The sequence below is a fragment of the Calliphora vicina genome, chromosome 1 (assembly GCF_958450345.1).
Source record: "Calliphora vicina chromosome 1, idCalVici1.1, whole genome shotgun sequence".
NCBI classification, from domain to species: domain Eukaryota; kingdom Metazoa; phylum Arthropoda; class Insecta; order Diptera; family Calliphoridae; genus Calliphora; species Calliphora vicina.
This window is the reverse complement of record NC_088780.1, coordinates 14,164,320-14,177,756: the sequence shown is the minus strand read 5'-3', so window position 1 is coordinate 14,177,756 and position 13,437 is coordinate 14,164,320. Positions and strand designations below refer to the sequence as shown.

Here is a 13,437-nt window from a genome sequence, read left to right as displayed (position 1 = left end):
TTATAAACATATCCATCAGTAGAAGCTTCTACTTAACAACAATGGTGTTAGCACGCAGTTATTAACATTGAAGCTGTTAAAGCTCTAGAATTCGAATATTCTAGTTTTGTCCGTTAATATCATTCATGAAGCTACTCGAAGGAAAATGGCGGTGTGTGGCAGCAGTTGCAGGTTTTAGTGAGTTAATTATAGGCGCTGTTAAAGGTAACATCAACTGGATTCTTGTACATTACAAAGTGTAATTTAAGTGTGTGTTTAACTGTGAATTAAAAACGTGTGTTTGTATAAAATCACAGAGTGACTATTTAAACGGTTGTGTAAATTTTAATAAATAAAGAGTTGTTACAATTGTTAAACAAGTAAGAAAGTAACCCTACACTAAGTAAAAGAGCAAAAACATTTTTCTTTTAAAATTTCAATAATTTATATTTTTGAGTGATTTTCGGAAGTGGAAATTATATGGGGGCTATGACCAATTATGGACCGATCACCATGAAATTAGGTCGTGTGATTTATGTCTATGTTAAAGTTAACTATGTTGAATTTTGTGTGTTTACCAACATTTTTAAGCAATTTATGCACGTTAAAGTGATTTTCGGAAGCGGGTCTATATGGGAGCTATGACTAATTATGGACCGATCGTAACAAAATTTGCTGACATAAATTTTGTATATATAAAACTTATTTGGAGCGTAATTTGTGGAGATACATATACAAATTAAACATTTATGATCGATAAAGTCCAATTTCGGAAGGACATTTGTATGGGGGCTAGGTGAAATAATGAACCGATTTCAACCAGTTTCAATAGACTTGGTCCTTGGGCCGAAAAAATAATATGTACCAAATTTGATCGAAATATCTTCAAAATTGCGACCTGTACTCTGCGCACAAGGTTTACATGGACAGCCAGCCAGCCAACCAGACGGACGGACATCGTTTAAACGATTCAGTCGATCGGTATACTTTAAGGTGGGTGTTAGACTAATATTTTTGGGCGTTACAAACAGCTGCCCAAACGCATTATACCCTACCCACTATGGTGGTGTAGGGTATAACTACTAAACTGCTTTTATTTGCAATGAAAAGTATCAGGTTTATTTAAAGGCAATGAACCATCGTTTTTAAAAGGTAAAAACGTAACAATATAAACTTTTTGGTTCTACGATCAATATTTCGATATGTTACAAATGAAATGATATCTTTTTTGATTGTGGATATACAAATTATAAATAAAATTTAACAAATCTACAAAATATGCTCTAAAACGCTCAAATATGCTATAAAACATATTTACCTGAATAGAGCAGCTGCAATAGGTATATTTATTTACTGTACAAGTAAATACATGCCACAAATACTCAAATAGCCTTAGAAACATAATAGTTTACAACAAACTAAAAAAATATATGAATAAACATACTATAAAAGTTTCTACAATATATTAATGCAACTACAAAGTATCGATAAAAAGGGAAAAAACTTTTAAAATAATGGAAAACTATAAAAGAAAAAAATAAAACCAATCAATTTTTATATATGAATATTTACTAAATACATACAACATACAGATATGTATTTAAATAGTTGCATATGAAAACGATAAAATAATGAAATACATATTCGCACTTGTGTTTCTCTATGACTATAATAGAAATTTAAATAAATATTTGTTAAGTACGTCCATATGATATTGCTGCACTACATAGAATAATAAATATAAAACTGCAAAAATAAAAACAAAAGTCATATGTGCAGCAAACAAACAAACAGACAGACAGATAGACAATATGTATGAATGAATGTGGCAACATCACTACTTGAGTGATATATGGTTAAAATATTGTTACAAATAATGTTCTAAAACCATCATCCATCCAGAAATGATGTTGATGATAATTTTTTTTGAAAAATGTTTCGTATGAGAGAATTCTGTTTGTATTCGCAATCGCCAAGTAAATATTGTGTAACACTTTATTTATGGTGGTTGTATTCTTTTATATTGTTTTAATGCCATTTTATTGTTATTTTTCAAAAAACCGTGTTAAATACAGTGGCTGTATACTGAACAAGTGAACAAATTGCAATTTTAAAAACATAAAAACAAATTGTGGTTAAGATTTACAAAATTTTATTGATTTCCTGCTATATCTGAACAATCCCGGTAAACAAAATGTGGGAATTCATAAAAAATTGGAAAATTCCAAATAATTTAAAAAAATAAATAAATGTTTTCCAGAATTTCCAAAAAAAATCCATTTTTTTCGAAAATTTATGTTCAGGGTATTTTTGAAATTAAATGGGAATTTGCTAAATCTTGAAAAATATAGTTATTTGTGTTAATAAATCAAATATCTATTATTTTAAAGATATTTTAACAATTCCCAGAAATTTTACAAAAATCCCATTAATTCCCACTTTGGATTTTTAACACAAAATTTGGGAAAACTAAACAAAATACTAATATTTTACAAAAATAATAAATTTTTTTTAACAAAAATATTAAATTTATTGATTTCCAACAATCCCGGCAAAATGAATAGTGAGGGAATTTTAAAACAAAATGTGGGAATTCATAGAAACTTGGAAAATTTTAAATATAAAAAAAAATAAACAAAAGTTTTCAGAAATTCCTAAAAAATCCGTTTATATCGAAATTTTATTTTCAGGGTATTTTGGAAATTAAAATGGGAATTTGCTAAATCTTTAGAAATGTAATTATTTCTGTTTATAAACAAAATATGTATTATTTAAAATATAAATTCCCAGTAATTTAGCAAAAATCCCATTAATTCCCACTTTGGATTTTTAACACAAAATTAGGGAAAACTTAACGAATTACTAATATTTTACAAAAATAATAAATTTTCTTTAACAAAAATATTAAATTTATTGATTTCCCACAATCCCGACAAAATGAATAGTGAGGGAATTTTAAAACAAAATGTGGGAATTCATAGAAACTTGGAAAATTTCAAATATAAAAAAAATAAACAAAAGTTTTCAGAAATTCCTAAAAAATCCATTTATTTCGAAATTTTATTTTCAGGGTATTTTGGAAATTAAAATGGGAATTTGCTAAATCTTTAGAAATGTAATTATTTCTGTTTATAAACAAAATTTTTATTATTTAAAATATAAATTATGAATTCCCAGTAATTTATCAAAAATCCCATTAATTTCCACTTTGGATTTTTAACACAAAATTAGGGAAAACTTAACAAAATGCTAATATTTTACAAAAATAATAAATTTTCTTTAACAAAAATATTAAATTTATTGATTTCCAACAATCCCGGCAAAATGAATAGTCAGGTAATTTTAAAACAAAATGTGGGAAATCATAAAAACTTTCAAATATAAAAAAAATAAACAAAAGTTTTCAGAAATTCCTAAAAAATCCATTTGTTTCGAAATATTATTTTCAGGGTATTTCGGAAATTAAAATGGGAATTTGCTAAATCTTTAGAAATGTAATTATTTCCGTTTATAAACAAAATTTTTATTATTTAAAATATAAATTTTGAATTCCCAGTAATTTAGCAAAAATCCCATTAATACCCACTTAGGATTTTTAACATAAAATTAAGGTAAACTTAACAAATTACTAATATTTTACAAAAATAATTAATTTTCTTCCACTAAAATATAAAATTTATTGATTTCCGACAATCCCGGCAAAATAAATAATTTGGGAATATAAAAACAAAGATTTAGAATTCTTAAAAATTTGGCAAATTTCCAATCCTCCAAAGAAATAAAAAAAAGTCTTCAAGAAAATCCGAAAAAAATCCATTTATCCCGAAATTTTATGTCAAGGAAATTTTAGAAATTTCAACTGGGAATTTGCTAAATCTTGAAAAATTTAGTTATTTGTGTAAATAAACCAAATATTGATTATTTTAAAGATAAATTATTGATTCCCAGAAATTTTTCAAAAATCCCATTAATTGCAACTTTTAATTTTTAACACAAAATTATTGAAATATTAACAAAATCCAAATATTTAAAGATTATTCTTTAATAAAATTATTAAATTCATTGATTTCCTGGTAAATGAAAATTTTGGAGTTTTAGAACAAAAAGTGGGATTTGATAAAAACTTGGCGAATTTCAAATATTTGAAATAATTAAAAAAGAAAAACTAAAAAATGTAAATGTAAAATGTATCCCGAAATTTTATGTTAAAGGTATTCAGAATTTAAAATGGGAATTTCCAAAATCCTAAAAAATAAGTTATGAATTCCCAGTAAATTTTTAAAAATTATTCCCACTGTATACATTTTTATGAATGAATTTATTTAGTTTTGTTAAATTTAATGTTGACACTTAGTGCAGAAATAAATATTTATAGTGTTCTTTATTTTTCGTAACGAAAATAAAAAGAGTTGAACATTTATTAAATCTTAAAACTGGGCAAAAATTGTATATTAACCGAAATTGTTTTAACTTAATTCTTTGATTATACCCTTCACCATATAACAATGTCCGTCTGTGTTTTGAAATCAACTTTTCGAAGCCCCCATATATCTTATAAACATTATTGATATATCAATATGTCGGCTATGGTCCAGGTTCAGTTGCTATTTAAATAGAAAAAAATCGGCCAACAATGTTTGAACTTTTGACAAGAAATATATAGGAATTTACATTTTAATCACTTACGATCAAGTATTTTATTTGAATTAAAATCAAGTTGTTTAAAAATTATGCAAATTTTAAACCTTAAACATGTTTAATCGAGTTCAATTTACTGTTTATAGAGTATTCCATCATTTTTAATCAAGCACTTTATAACAATATATGTTTTTAATAAAACATTTAATAACAACAACAATAATAGTTTCAAAAACGAACAAAAAACCTTAAATAAATTATTTGTAGTTTTAAGTAATCAACAAAAAACTAACAGGAAATTAAAACTATTGATATAAAAAAAAATACCAAAACAAATATTTGTAGGTAAATAAAAAGCACTTACATGTTAATAAAATCAAATTTTAATACATATTTTTAGTTGATTTAATAACAAGGAATATTTATTAAAAACGTTTGAATATTTTTCAAGAGAAAAACTATTAAAGCTAAGTTTTTTTTAAGTAAAAACTTTTTTTATTTAGAAGCACTTCTTCACACTTTATTTTACACAAATTAGCTCCCTTAATTATTGCACTTTATTAATTTAACACTTTTTTATGTCAAGAACTTGATTTATTAACATATTTTATGAAATTATAAATTTTCTTCCAACACTTGTCACTAAATATTAAACCAAAATGCAAATAACTCGTGTCTGTTTGTGTGTGCAGTACAAACACAAGTGATTAAAATGTAAACAAAGAAAAGCACAAAGCAAATGCAATAAAAATAACGGTTGTCATACAGCAAAACATACAGCAACAAAAATAACGATTGTCATTTAACAAAAACAAGGTTGTCAATTAGCTGAACAAGAAATTTAAGGTTAAGTTATGCATGAAAATTAAATTTGCTACTTTTTCAGATTAAATTGAAATTTTGTTTATTTTTTCCTTGGAAAACTCTTGATATTGCTATTGTGGTCATTGTTGGTATTGCATTATGCAATTTTATTTACTCATTATTTTGCTTTCAATTCCAGTTTGAATTAAATTTTCTTTTTTCTAAAAAAAAAAGAAATCAGAAAAAAATCACTTATTTAACCAAGAATAAAAAAAATAAATCTTTCTCATCTTATAAAATGAAATTTTTGTGTATTATTTGACTTATTACTTGGCAATTGTTGGCATTATTTATTTGAAAATATTTTCTCGTTTTCTTATTAGAGAAAAAAATTGGGTTTGGTTTTTGTACATAACAAAAAAAAAACGTATAAGTATTATAGGAATCTTGTTAGACCAAAATGGATATTGTATTTTAACAATTTTCTATTTTAGAGACTTGATACATACTTCACCATATGTTTATGGACATCTACTGTATACAAACATTTTTGTATATAACATGTCAATAAAAGAATCGTTCAAATGCTTGAAAAATTAATGCAACATACTGAACAAACTAAAGCTGCGTAGAAAATCTCCAATAATATAAGAAAATTCAAATAAAAACAAGTAGGAGAGCTATAACGGCTATGCAGAATCTTAAATATCCTTCACCAAAAATTTAAAATATATTTTTCCCGATTTTTACCCATTGTATGTCCAAATTACTATGGCGTTGTTAAATTCTTTGTAATATCCATCATTAAATGTCCATATTGTCTATATTAATGACTTAGCAATCCAGATATAGATAAAAAATAAGTAAAAAATCAAGGTAGTGGTTGTTTCTCAGTCATTTTTAAGGCGATTTTTTAGATTTTGAATAGCAACCGATCCGGTACTATAGCTGATAAATTGATGTTTGAATCATGAATTTAAATTATTTGAGGGCTACGAAAAGTTGATTTCAACATACAGACGGATATAACAATCCAGAATATATAGAAATTACAAACGCAATGACAAACTCTAGGTGAAGGTTATAAAAAAGAACCCAAAAACTCACAAAATGGTTTTCAAATTTTTATTGTAAAAAATATTTACTCACTCTTGTTTAAAAAATAAAATAAAAACTTGCTAAAAATGGTTTTATGAAAATAAGATTTGCTATTTTTTTTTTTAAATAGTAAAAAAATTCGTTGGTGCTTTCTGGCTATGATGCTGATATGTCTGGTTGTTTAGCTTCCGGTCTAATGTATTACATTTGCTATATTGTATTTGACACTTTTCTTTATTTTTGGGGGGGGGGATGGTGAAAGTATTTTACAATTTTGTTTCGTTATATTTCTTGTCGCAAGTATGAGCAAATGTCATATCCATTTAAAATTTGCAGTTTATGTTAACAGAGTAGTGGGTGCAAAGAGGTTGAAAAATTCATATATTTTTATATAAACAAGTTGTTTTTTATTTGTAGTTTTTAGAGCATAAAGAAAAACATCATATTTCTAGTCACGTTCTCAGCATAAATGTTGAAAATTTTTCAATTTTCAATTTCTTACAAATGTCTTGCAAACACACACAAAATATAGAAAATAAAAGCAACTAACTACAACTAGCATATTCGTTTTTTCGCATATTAAATACAGAAATAACGTTTTAGTTCATTTAAGTGTTTTCTCGTTCTCTCTCTCTTTATAGCCCCTGTTGGGGTATCGTTATCGTTAGAAAAATTGCCAAGTTGTTTAGTAGAATTCGTATTTTACAAGAGGTTAGGTGACATATTTTGCTCTGCTCAATTTAAGAAAACTATTTTTATGGGAAAATATTGAAAATATATAAAAATTTAATATATTTTTTTTTAATTTAATTGCTAATAAATTTCACACCATTTAATGGGGGGGATTCAAACAGAATCTGTTTGATTTAGTTAAAATGTTAAAAATAAAAATAAACTCTTAAATTGTAGTTAAATTAAGCCATTTCCACAATCCCGAACGCGACATTCAACCGCCTTTCAAGTAAAAAAAAATAAAGAAATCAGAACAATTGTTTTTTTCTTATTTACATATTTGTAGCACTTTAGTTTAGTGCAAAATATAGATTTTGTTTGCAATATATTTTTCGACTTCGACTTTAGAAAAAAATGCAGAAAATCAGCAAATTGAAACATAATTTATTAAAGAAATTTTTATTTAATTTAATATGGAATAATGTTGAAATTTTTGCATTTAGTATGATTTGTCACGCGACATATCAAATGAAAAATTTACCGTTAATCGAGCTTTCTTTGGCCTCTTCATTTTTTCTAATAATTTTTTATTGATAAAAAGATTTTATAAGATGAGTGCAGTCGTGATATAAATATATAAACAAAAATACTTAAGAGAAAATGTAATTAAGTAGCCAAGAGCAAAAAAATATATTTTCAATTTCCCATCCTATTTTCTCATGATAACATCTAAGATGCCTAAAAACACATTATATTATATTGGCCTTATATATAATCAATTTTTAAATTTAAACGTTTTAAAATCAAATTTTTTATGGAAATTTTGTTTGTTTATATTTAAATTTTTTTTTGTGGATTGTGGGTAAAAATTTTGAATTTATTTTAATATAATGTTAGAAAATTTAATTTGTTTCTGAACCTTTTTTATTTTCAGTCACGATGGAATGTTATTATTAATTTTGCTTACCTTTTATTTTTTATAAAAAAATATCAGAAATGCACAGAAATATCCTGAAAAATCAATAAAAAATTTTATTAAATTTTTAGAAAATAATAAATAAAACATTTTTTGAGTCAAAAGTCACTAACTAAATGGATAATAAAACAATAATTTAATTTAGTTTGCAAACACTTTTTAAATTCTACAATAAAATCTCTAAAATAACGTATAACCATTAAAAACGTTTAAAATTAACGGTTTGACATCACTCTTTTAAATAAACACTTAAAAATGTTCTGGCAATACCTAATAATTACCATCTGGCAATACCTTACACTCATTGATCTCTCTCTCTCACACAATTTGACATACAGATGGCTCTCAAAAATGGCCGCCGAATTTTGTAAACAAAACAAAATTGGCAAACATTCAAACGAATTTGCAAAATATTAAGCATTTGCATAAATTTTAATATAAATCTAAAAAAATCAATCGAAATTATAATGAAATTTTTGGCCTCAAAGCGTGCGGTACATGTAGAAGTGTGTTTAAAACAATTGGCGGGGTAAGTTAAACAAATAAGCTCAAATTTAAAAGTAATAATTTTTTTTTGGGTATGCCAAACTATTTAGAAGACTGGAACAAGTTCAAGCTCAATTGGAAGAACCTTTGAAGGATTTATTAAGTAAAAAACAATTGCCTTTCAATGATAGCATTAAGTTACAAAAGGAGGAATTGGAAAATGATGTGCTGCACAGTGTGGAAAGTGTGTTGCTGGAGTGTGAATCGAAAAAGGAAGGAGAGGTGGGTTTTAAATTAAAACATAAAGAGTAATCCTTATCCAATTATAATAATTTTGTTTGCTGTTTATTATTAAATTATGTTTTATCTAATAATTATGTTACTTTGTTAATTTTTTTTGTTTTATTTTTAGTTAACCTGCCCCGAAGATGCTGAATTTTTCATATTCCATTTCTATTGGCCTCAGCGACGTGCCATGGAATTGGAAATGTTTGACAGTGAAGCTGGAGCTGGCGCAGACGATGATTCTGGCTCTGTGCCTTCTTCCAATCATTGGATTTTACCTTCCCATTCGTTTGAGGGACTATGGGAGCATTTGATCTATGACCTAGGTCTTAAAGAGAAACTTTTAAAGTTTGCCCTTTCAGCCTTGCTATTTTCGCAACACAGCGTTAATCACAATATAATATCCTGCAATCGTTTAATATTGTTACATGGTCCACCCGGCACTGGTAAGACCAGTCTGTGCAAGGCTTTGGCCCAAAAGCTGGCCATAAGATGTCGCCCGGTATTTCGCCACACTCATCTTATAGAAATCAATTCACATTCTTTATTTTCCAAATGGTTTTCCGAGAGCGGTAAATTGGTGATGCGTTTGTTTGGCAAAATCAAAGAAATCATAGCAGATAAACATAATTTGGTGTGTGTGCTCATAGATGAGGTCGAATCCTTGGCCTATGCTAGGGACTGTATGTCGGGTCAGGAACCCAAAGATGCCATGCGTGTGGTAAATGCCCTGCTAACACAACTGGATAGTATTAAGGAGCATCCAAATGTACTGATATTGGCCACTTCAAATTTAGCCGATACCATAGATTTGGCGTTTTTGGATAGAGCTGATATTAAGCAATATATTGGCTTACCCAATGAACTGGCTATACGCAGAATTTATGAGTCCATGCTTATCGAGCTAATGAGAGTGGGTTTGGTGGATTCAGAGGCTTCATTCAAATCGGATGATAAACATGAGGGTTTGTTAAAAGAACTGGCCAAAAGAAGTAAAGGTCTTAGTGGCCGTACTTTGAGGAAGCTACCCTTTTTGGCCCATGCCACTTATTGTTTTAATATGGAATTTGATTGTTCGCAAAAGATAATATTGGCCGATTTTCTAGATTCTTTGCTGGAAGCCTTGGATAAATATCATCAGGACCAGCAGTTAATGAAATCGAATAAAAATGATTAGAAAAAAATCACTAAAACTAAATGATTTTAATTTGGTTTTGTTTGTTTTGTTAAAATTTCTAGTTTTTGGATGCTGCTGAAAAAGTTGTTAAATGGTTTTATCGGAATTCTTTTTTTGCATTGCAATTTTCGTAAAATTTGTTTAAACGTATGTATTCTAAACAAATATTCATTATTTTTTTTCTCGTTTTTTGCTTGTTTAGTCATCATTTGGTATATTGGTGTTGACTTTTAATTGTTACAACAATGTTTTCTGTTTTATATTTGATTTTTTGTCTCTACATATCGACAATTTCATGATGGGCGCTACAGTTTCATCAAATACCTTAGGGTTGATGAAGATATTTGGTTAAAAACTCTAAATTTTATAAAACCTATTTAGAAGAACTATAAATCATAAGAAAATATAACGCTTTTTGATAAAAATAAAACTAAATTCCAAATCTAGTCAGGTTTAGCTAGGGAATCCAGGTCGTTTACTGCGTAACTCAATCCGAAAACGAAAATGTTTGAATTTGTGTTTTAAATTCATTGTAATTCGAAACGAATTAGGCAGTAACCCCCAGACATTTAAATGAAATCTTTTGCTAATTTATGTAATTCCAAAATTCTTTAGCAGGGCATTTCAAATTTCGTTTTATTCGCCAGGTTTAAATTTGTCTACATTGTACAAATGTTTCTCCCTAAATCAATTTTTTCATCCGACTATTTACTTAGTAAATTTTCCAATTTTTTGCTCATTCCATTTCGTTTGGTTTTTTTTGCAGGAATATTGGTGGGTTGGTTCGTTCGTTCATACTCTTGTTTATTACACATCCATTTAAATTCTATAACATTTGGATTTATTTGCTTTTTCTCAATTTAGGACAAAATAATTGTTATAGAATCATTTCAATGTGGATGATGATTTACGAGCTTGCATAGAATGGACATTTTTTTTGTTTTGCTTAAATTTTGTTAATGGCAAATAATTTCAAATGAAATGTTGCAATTTAATAAACAGAAATTTCAAACAGATGTACAAGTTTTAGTTGGAATTAAAAAAAAAATTGGAATTTTAAATTTACAAAAAAAAATTTTGAAATTTCAAAACTTATTTAATTATGTTGCTAAATCATATAAACAAAAAATCCTATTTTTAAAATCTTTCCTGTCCAAGTGCTGTCATTATATACTGACACTTATCCCCAGCTCCTTATCACACTTAACACTTTACTCTTTTATATGAAAATACAATATTTACCAGAACCCTTAGCATAACTTTGTATTTTTCTCTCTCTCTAAGAATATTTACACGTTTATTTTATTTACATGATAGACATTGGATTTTATTGACTATTTGTTTGATGACAAATACCAAGATTGTTTTCCATTTTTTTTCTTCATTCGTTTTGCCAGTTTTGTTCGAGAACTTGAAGAATGAAAACGGAACGTTATTGGCAAACAAACCCTATCAATATGCTTTTCCGCCTACTGAACGGCAAAAATAATAATAGCAAAACAACTACAACACCCTTATAATAATGTACAGCAAGCAACACAACAATATAACAGTGTTGTGTATTTACCAAAGTTGGCTACCGATTCGAAATGGTAAAACAAAAATATTAAGAGTAAATATATCATAATGGAGTAACTCATTCTCATATTTGGTCCTTATTGCTCTATTAATTTATTTGAAAAATTAATAAACAAGGGCCTCATTTTGTAAAACGAAGCATTCAGAAACGTAAGCAATTTGTATGAAGAATACTGGCAAAAGGGTTTGAAACTTGAATATTTTCCATACAAAATTTGTTTAACGGGCCTCATTTTATAAAACGCAACGACAAACGTTAAACAAATTTTGTATAGAAAAATTCATTTTAATTGGAAATGAATTGCAAATCATTTAAATACGTTTTGAATTGATTCAAATTTCATTAAATTCTTTTTTGTTGTGAAAATAATTAATTCAAAATTTAGCTAATTCATAACGAATTAATAACAGAAAAAATTATTCATTTACAGCTCTGATGTTCATGTAAAACTTGTTTATATCACATTTCATTACGATATTAATTGAATCGTTGTTTATTTCAAAAACCAGTCAAGCAACAAAAATTCCAAAATTTAGTTATTGGGCGATTACTGTTTTGTAAAGATAAGCCGAGATAAGCAAAGCCGAGAAATCCGTGTTAAGTGCAGAAAGAAGTCAGGTGACAGCGCTTGAATGACAATATTTTTTCATAAATGTTGTAGATATTAATATATGTTATAAACATAAAAGATTTACAAGGTCTAAAACATTACTTGGTTAGATATGAAGAGTTTTATGGGAATATTTTTCAATGGCCTACAATGGAAGCAGAATGCACTTTATATTTATACCCTTCACCTTCGTGAGGAGGTTATATATAAGTTTGTCATTCCGTTTGTAATTTCCACAATATAATTTTCCGACCCTATAAAGTATATATGTATATTCTGGATCCTAATAGATAGCGGAGTCGATTAAGCCATGTCCGAAGCCCCCAAATAACTTACACGATTCATACATCAATATCTTCGGAATTCTCCAGGCTCGGTCGACAAATGGCTGAGATTAAGGAAAAAGCCAGGACAACCTCGATTTTTGACCTATATCTGGATTAATATAGACAATATGGATATCTAATGATAGATATTTCTAAGACCTTTACAACGACGTATATTAGACCATAGTAAGTTGGACCTACAATGCACTATAGGTAATTTCACCCATTTTTGTGGCCAAAACTATAAGGAATCATTGAACAAGGATGAAAATCTGTATACGGGGGTTTTCAAGGTTGCCGATTTCGAATCTGAGGTAAAATTTTTAAAATTCAAAATGGCGAATCCAATATGGCGGCGTAAAATTTAAAAAGTCTTCTGATTTACATGAAAATCGGTATATGTAGGTATTCAAGGTTGCTGATTTCGAATCTGAGGTAAAATTTTTAAAATTCAAAATGGCGGATCCAATATGGCGGCGTAAAATTTAAAATGTCTTCTGATTTACATGAAAACCGTTATGTGGAGGTACTCAAGGTTGCTGATTTCGAATCTGAGGTAAAATTTTTTAAATTCAAAATGGCGTAAAATTTATAATGTCTTCAGATTTACATGAAAATCAGTATGTGAGGGTACTCAAGAATGCTGATTTCGTATATGATGTAAAATTTTTCAGATTCAAAATGGCTGATCCAATATGGCCGGAAATCATCCATCTAACTGAGATATTCTTACAAAAAATTTAAACTTTTTCCTTCACATAACCGGGTTCCTCATTCAAAGCATTGCCGAATTCAATTTCACCAACA

At 27.5% G+C, this 13,437-nt stretch overlaps 1 protein-coding gene and 1 long non-coding RNA gene across 2 annotated transcripts in view; one reads left to right on the top strand and one right to left on the bottom strand.

Annotated features, from left to right (window-relative positions):
• LOC135948801 (uncharacterized) overlaps positions 1-10,849 on the bottom strand; it is a 59,258-nt gene extending 48,409 nt beyond the window's left edge. The window contains exons 1-2 of the long non-coding RNA XR_010575842.1: positions 10,779-10,849; positions 8,159-8,202 (exon numbers count right to left, since the gene is read on the bottom strand). This is a non-coding gene — a long non-coding RNA (uncharacterized LOC135948801). The remainder of the gene's footprint in view (positions 1-8,158; positions 8,203-10,778) is intronic.
• Positions 8,537-10,125, top strand: pch2 (pachytene checkpoint 2 protein). Its single transcript, XM_065516204.1, has 3 exons — positions 8,537-8,696; positions 8,764-8,935; positions 9,066-10,125. The coding sequence occupies exons 1-3, from the start codon at positions 8,635-8,637 to the stop codon at positions 10,113-10,115; spliced, it is 1,284 nt and encodes a 427-aa protein (XP_065372276.1). The 5' UTR covers positions 8,537-8,634; the 3' UTR covers positions 10,116-10,125.
• Positions 10,850-13,437: the final 2,588 nt, after the last annotated feature.